Genomic DNA, 5,074 nt, shown 5'->3' with positions numbered 1-5,074 from the left:
GTGGATGCACAAGGGTAGGTCTTTATCAGAGGCTGGGGGAGATGTGGATGCAAAAGGTTGGGTCTTCATCGGAGGGCTGGGGGGATGTGGACGCACAATGGCGGGTCATCGGAAGCTGGGGGATGTGGATGCACAATGGCGGGTCATCATCGGAGGCTGGGGGATGTGGATTCACAAGGGTGGGTCTGTGGACAGCTCTGGTCTGGTTATACGTGGCCTTAGCAGTTGGTATGCAGCTCTTCCTCACTGCTCAGTTTGTTAAACCTGCCAGATTGTTATGTGCACCACATGGGGAGCGTGGGGTCACGCGCACAGCCCATCTCTTAAAATAGCAAGTATCTATTCCTTATTTACTTAAACAAACTCAGGCGATCCCAAAGCAGACGTGGGGGTGCTCTGGTGAGCTGATGTGGTGACGCCACTGGAGGTCATTTTCATTCCAGCGGCTTTATTGCCTATAAAGCACCAATATCTTGTCAGTAATCTTTGCTGAGATGCTCCTGTCATTGAAGAATATGAATAATTTAAGCAGAACCTTGATGCCAGTGGTACTGCTCGTGCTCGCAACGTGGGTGTCTGCAGGCCATGCCGCGAATAACCCCGCCTCCTCATGCCGCGGGCTGTCACGAACACACAGCGCCCCCGTACGCATAGGCAAAAGCAGATGTGTGACACTTCACAGTGACCCCTGGGCCACGCAGCCCCCTCCCCCACATCGCAACATGATGAATTTGTGTTACTGGCCCTCAGACCAGCTGATTGGCTGCGGCCATGACAGCAAGGACCCGCTTTCCAGGGTAACCTTCCTATTTTATGTGGTGTTTTTAATGCTCAGTTACTCACGAAACAGGGTGTGATTGGTGTGAGCGGCCAGGCCTCGCTTTTTATGGGGTATAACGGCAATCCCCTCGCCACTGCAGGGACGACGTGGATCTTTCCCGCTTACATTCCTGCAGAAGTCTCATTTAGCTCAGTACACCATTCTGTCTGTCTGTGTCTCTCTGTCCCTGTCTGTGTCTCTCTGTCCCTGTCTGTGTCTCTCTGTCCCTGTCTCTCTCCTGCTCTGTCTGTCTTTCAATTTCTGTCTGTCTCCCACTACCTCCTTTACTGCCCTCCCTCCTACTTTATCCTCTTCTTTATCATACTCTGTCTCCCTCTCTGTATCACTGCTGCTGTCTCTGTCTGCCTGTCTTTGTTTCTGTCTGTCTCTCTCTCCCTCTGTCTGTCTCTCTCTGTGTATCGCTGCTGCTGTCTCTGTCTCTCTGTCTCTCTCTCCCTCTGTCTGTCTCTCTCTGTGTATCGCTGCTGCTGTCTCTGTCTCTCTCTCTCCATCTGTCTATCTCTATCTGTCTGTATATCTCTCTCTGTTTCACTACTGCTGTCTCTCTCTCTCTCTGTATCTCTGTTTCACTGCTGCTGTCTCTCTCTCTGTATCACTGCTGCTGTCTCTCGCTCCCTCTGTCTGTCTCTATCTCTGTCTGTATCTCTCTCTCTGTATCACTGCTGCTGTCTCTCGCTCCCTCTGTCTGTCTCTGTCTCTCTCTGTATTGCTGCTGCTGTCTGTCCCACTGCCTTTCTGTCTCTCGTTGTCTCCCTCTCCTTCCCTTGCTGCCCTTGCCCCTCCTCTCTCCTCTTCTTTATCCTACTCCTCCCCAACCATATCCTGCTCTCTCTCTCTCTTTCTCCTGCCCCCCTCCCCTTCTATACTTCACGTTTTCTCTCTCACCGCTTTTTCTCTCGTTCTCTATCCATCTCTCCAGCAGCATTGCACGTATTTCACTTTATCTCTAGACTCGGTTACAAAACCCCATTTTGCCTACTGCACCATGTGTCCCAAATGTATACAATTACAGTTATGAAGAGCACTGTTGGAGGTGACAGGCCTGTCCTCTCTCTCCCCCACAGAGCTACATCCACGGCAGCAGCCAGGCCCAGTTTGTGGCCGAGTCCCACATCATCCTGCTGCTCAGTATCCTTCCTGCCATCTCCGGCCGCTCGGGTCGTCTGCCTGTCCTGGCCCCGCTGAATGTGCCCGAGTTTTCCTCCCTAGAGGCCTCCTGTCACCATGATGGACCACTCCCCAAACCCGAATTGCTGTCCCTGTGACGTTGCTTCTACTGATATATTGTCTTTGTCGGCACGCGTTCTCACACAGATTTTTTATTTCACGACAAACTGTGGTGCCAGAAGCTGAATTTTCTTTTCAGCAGAAGGGAGGCTGCTTGAAATCTGCCCGTGTTGCGGTTCCTGGCGAGGATTGTTCCGGAAAGTGCAGCTGCCAGACACCTCGGTGTGTGTAGGATATTTCGAGCAGATTTGTAGATTAGCATTGACAGACAGCAGGACAGCTTGGCCACGCAGTCCGCCCTGGGATTTGGTGACCAGCTCTCCCCTCCAGCAGAGTCGTAACCCTGTCATCATGCTGATGTGACCCTGTTCCTGCAGCCCCCCCTACAGCAGAGGGGGCTTCTGTCCACATGACAATGTGCTGCTATCCTGGCCCCACTTCATGTGATCATTCCTGCTTCTGTGGTTTGTGGGTATGTCTCCTTCAAAGTGCCATTCTGCCCAGATCGTGGCGGATTTAAAGGCTGCTGTCATATACCACTGCCTGAAGACCAATATTGTAATTGCTTTTGAAAACTCTGAGCCGTTTTGAATTCGGATAAGTCTTAAAACAGCAGCCGCAAACAAGTTTTCAAGATCTGCAGGAGACACGGTAAGATATTCCAAGACGTCTTCAAAACGACCCGAACCTCAGACCTACAACAGGTACAGTTTTTAGAGTGCGAGTTGAATTCTTAAAGAGAGAAACAATGTGAAATCTTGAGGTCAGCTTCATGGCTGCCTGTGTTTCCTTGACAACAAGCGCAGATGCTGCCATCACCATGGGGATGGTTCTTCTGAACGAGGCAGCGACCTCCAAGGGGGACGTGGGAAAGAGGAGGAGTGAGTTTCGCTTTCTGACTGACTTCGGAAACCAAGGCTCTCCGCGCCGCTGTCACTGAGCTCTGGAGTGGGTCCAAACGGGCTCTCGGGCGGCCCGCCAGCCCCGGACGCCGATGAGTTGGAGCCACTCGTTCCTATTGTTCCATTGTCACAGTAGCGATGCGTCGTTATGCGTCGTTAGCGACAGAGAATCTCGTACAGCTGTACAGATACAAGGCTTTTAACGAATGGGATCGTAATGCAGCTCTGAGCGAGAACAAACCAGCAAATTATCATTGGGCTCAGATGGAGGGAGTGATGGATCAGCTATGAATATGGGGCTCCGTCCCCCGGGCGCTTATGTGGTGTGGAGCCTCTGAAGCAGGATCATCCTGAATAGGCCGTGAAGCCCAGTCTGCGTGTGCCCCGTCATGCGGGCAGAGACGTCGGCTTTGTTTTCGTGTCAGTCGCCTCCTGGTTCTCTGCTCCGTCATTCCATTTAATGACTTTCTGCCGTTCCCTCTCCGTTTGCACTGTTTAATATGCAAATTGGAGGAATTATGCCTATTATGTAAATGATGTGGTATTTCTGCCTGTTTATTCCACTGCTATGACAAACTCAGGAGTCGGTTGCTGTTTTTAGCACCTGAAAGTACAGCACCATGGGGGCTGGTGACCCGGGTGAGAGCCTGAACCTGACCCCACAGCGCAGTGAAGGGCCTCCTAGATCATAGCTGCTTTCTGCTGATTCTTTCAATGGTAACATTGACACAGAGCCGATATGATGCTGTTATACAAATACATAACGATGTTCCATGCTATGCATTATGGGAGATGAGTTTGCAAAGACTCGTGCTCCAGTCCCACCTTGGCCTCTCTGGGGTTTGACACACAGGGCATCTCTGTCCTGTCTGTGGATCTGTAGGTCAGGAATCTGCGCTAGATTCCGGAAGGTTGCTAGTTCAAATCCCGTAGCTGGTAGAGTTTAGAGCCTTGGATCTAAAACCAACTCCGGGGCTTTGGATAAATGCCTGCCCCCTGCAGGTTATGCGTGGAGGTGCATCTCTTTACAGTCACACATACCTGCACTAATGAAAAGCGTCTAACCTTAATGAACATGAAGGGCTGTTTGGCGTGTGTACACCATGCTTTATGATGGCATCCTTAGGCCCCTCCCTGCGTGAGAATCGACCCCATCCCCCGGCTGACAGCTTCGTGGCCGCTCTGAGATGGACAGTGTACAAGGAGGCGCCCTGTAATTGGGACGGCGAAGTCGAGCTGGTAATTGGGCTTGGCCTTTGCCGGCAGGGAGAGATACAGCCCTGATTAGGGAAAATTAGGCGCTCATGTTGCAGAAGGGGCCTCCACTGTTGTTCATTCGTCTTCCCCTCATTCTTCCTTTTGCTATATAAATCGGACACCTGCCCTTCCGTTTATTAGAACGGATCCGTGTCCCCGTCTGTGAATCAGTGCCTCCTCTTTGACCATTTGTGCTTTGCTTGCAGTTATCTGTCTGGTCGGTTTGGGCCTGGTGGTCTTCTTCTTCAGCTTCCTGCTCTCCATCTTCAGGTCCAAGTACCATGGATACCCGTACAGGTAAGCTGGGGCGGGGGGGGGGGGGGGGGGCGTCGTCGTCATAGACATACGGCATCCAGCTGACCGCAACATTCGACGGACGGTGTAACATGACCTTCTTTTGGGAGTGTGAGGCTTGTGGTTAAATGTCCCTGTTTCCTGTTTGCAGCTTCCTCATTAAGTAAGCGGGAGGCGCTATCCAGCTACGCGCCATCCACCTGCTGCCTGCGTCACCTGCTTCCGAAGCAGTTTTTGTTTGTATTTCAACCGTGTAACGTTATTCGGCACCTAATAAACATCCAGCTAACTTGTGGTCCACCATCTTTGTACTACCTTGCGTTTTGATTGGTTGCACTGGCTTATGTGTCTCCCACACACACACACACCACTCTGTTTGCCTGTTACAGTCTTAGAAATGTATCATCCCCTGTGGAGAAGACCCCCCCCCCCCTCCTTTCATGAAGCAGAGAAGATCCAGGCCTCTGCCTGCTCCGACGACCCTGTGCCAGATCCTGTGGGTATTATGGTTATAGCAGCCTGCCGCTTGGACTTGCGGCAGTGCCAGGCGCAC

At 51.8% G+C, this 5,074-nt stretch overlaps 1 protein-coding gene across 1 annotated transcript in view; it reads left to right on the top strand.

The window, feature by feature from the left end:
• Positions 1–4,824, top strand: part of tusc3 (tumor suppressor candidate 3) — a 24,119-nt gene extending 19,295 nt beyond the window's left edge. The window contains exons 7-10 of the mRNA XM_048996537.1: positions 1,906–1,969; positions 2,875–2,949; positions 4,434–4,524; positions 4,673–4,824. Coding sequence (XP_048852494.1) covers positions 1,906–1,969; positions 2,875–2,949; positions 4,434–4,524; positions 4,673–4,688 — 246 coding nt within the window. The 3' untranslated portion in view covers positions 4,689–4,824. The remainder of the gene's footprint in view (positions 1–1,905; positions 1,970–2,874; positions 2,950–4,433; positions 4,525–4,672) is intronic.
• Positions 4,825–5,074: the final 250 nt, after the last annotated feature.

The sequence above is a fragment of the Brienomyrus brachyistius genome, chromosome 25, assembly GCF_023856365.1.
Source record: "Brienomyrus brachyistius isolate T26 chromosome 25, BBRACH_0.4, whole genome shotgun sequence".
Lineage (NCBI taxonomy): Eukaryota > Metazoa > Chordata > Actinopteri > Osteoglossiformes > Mormyridae > Brienomyrus > Brienomyrus brachyistius.
This window is presented reverse-complemented; position numbering and strand designations above follow the sequence as displayed.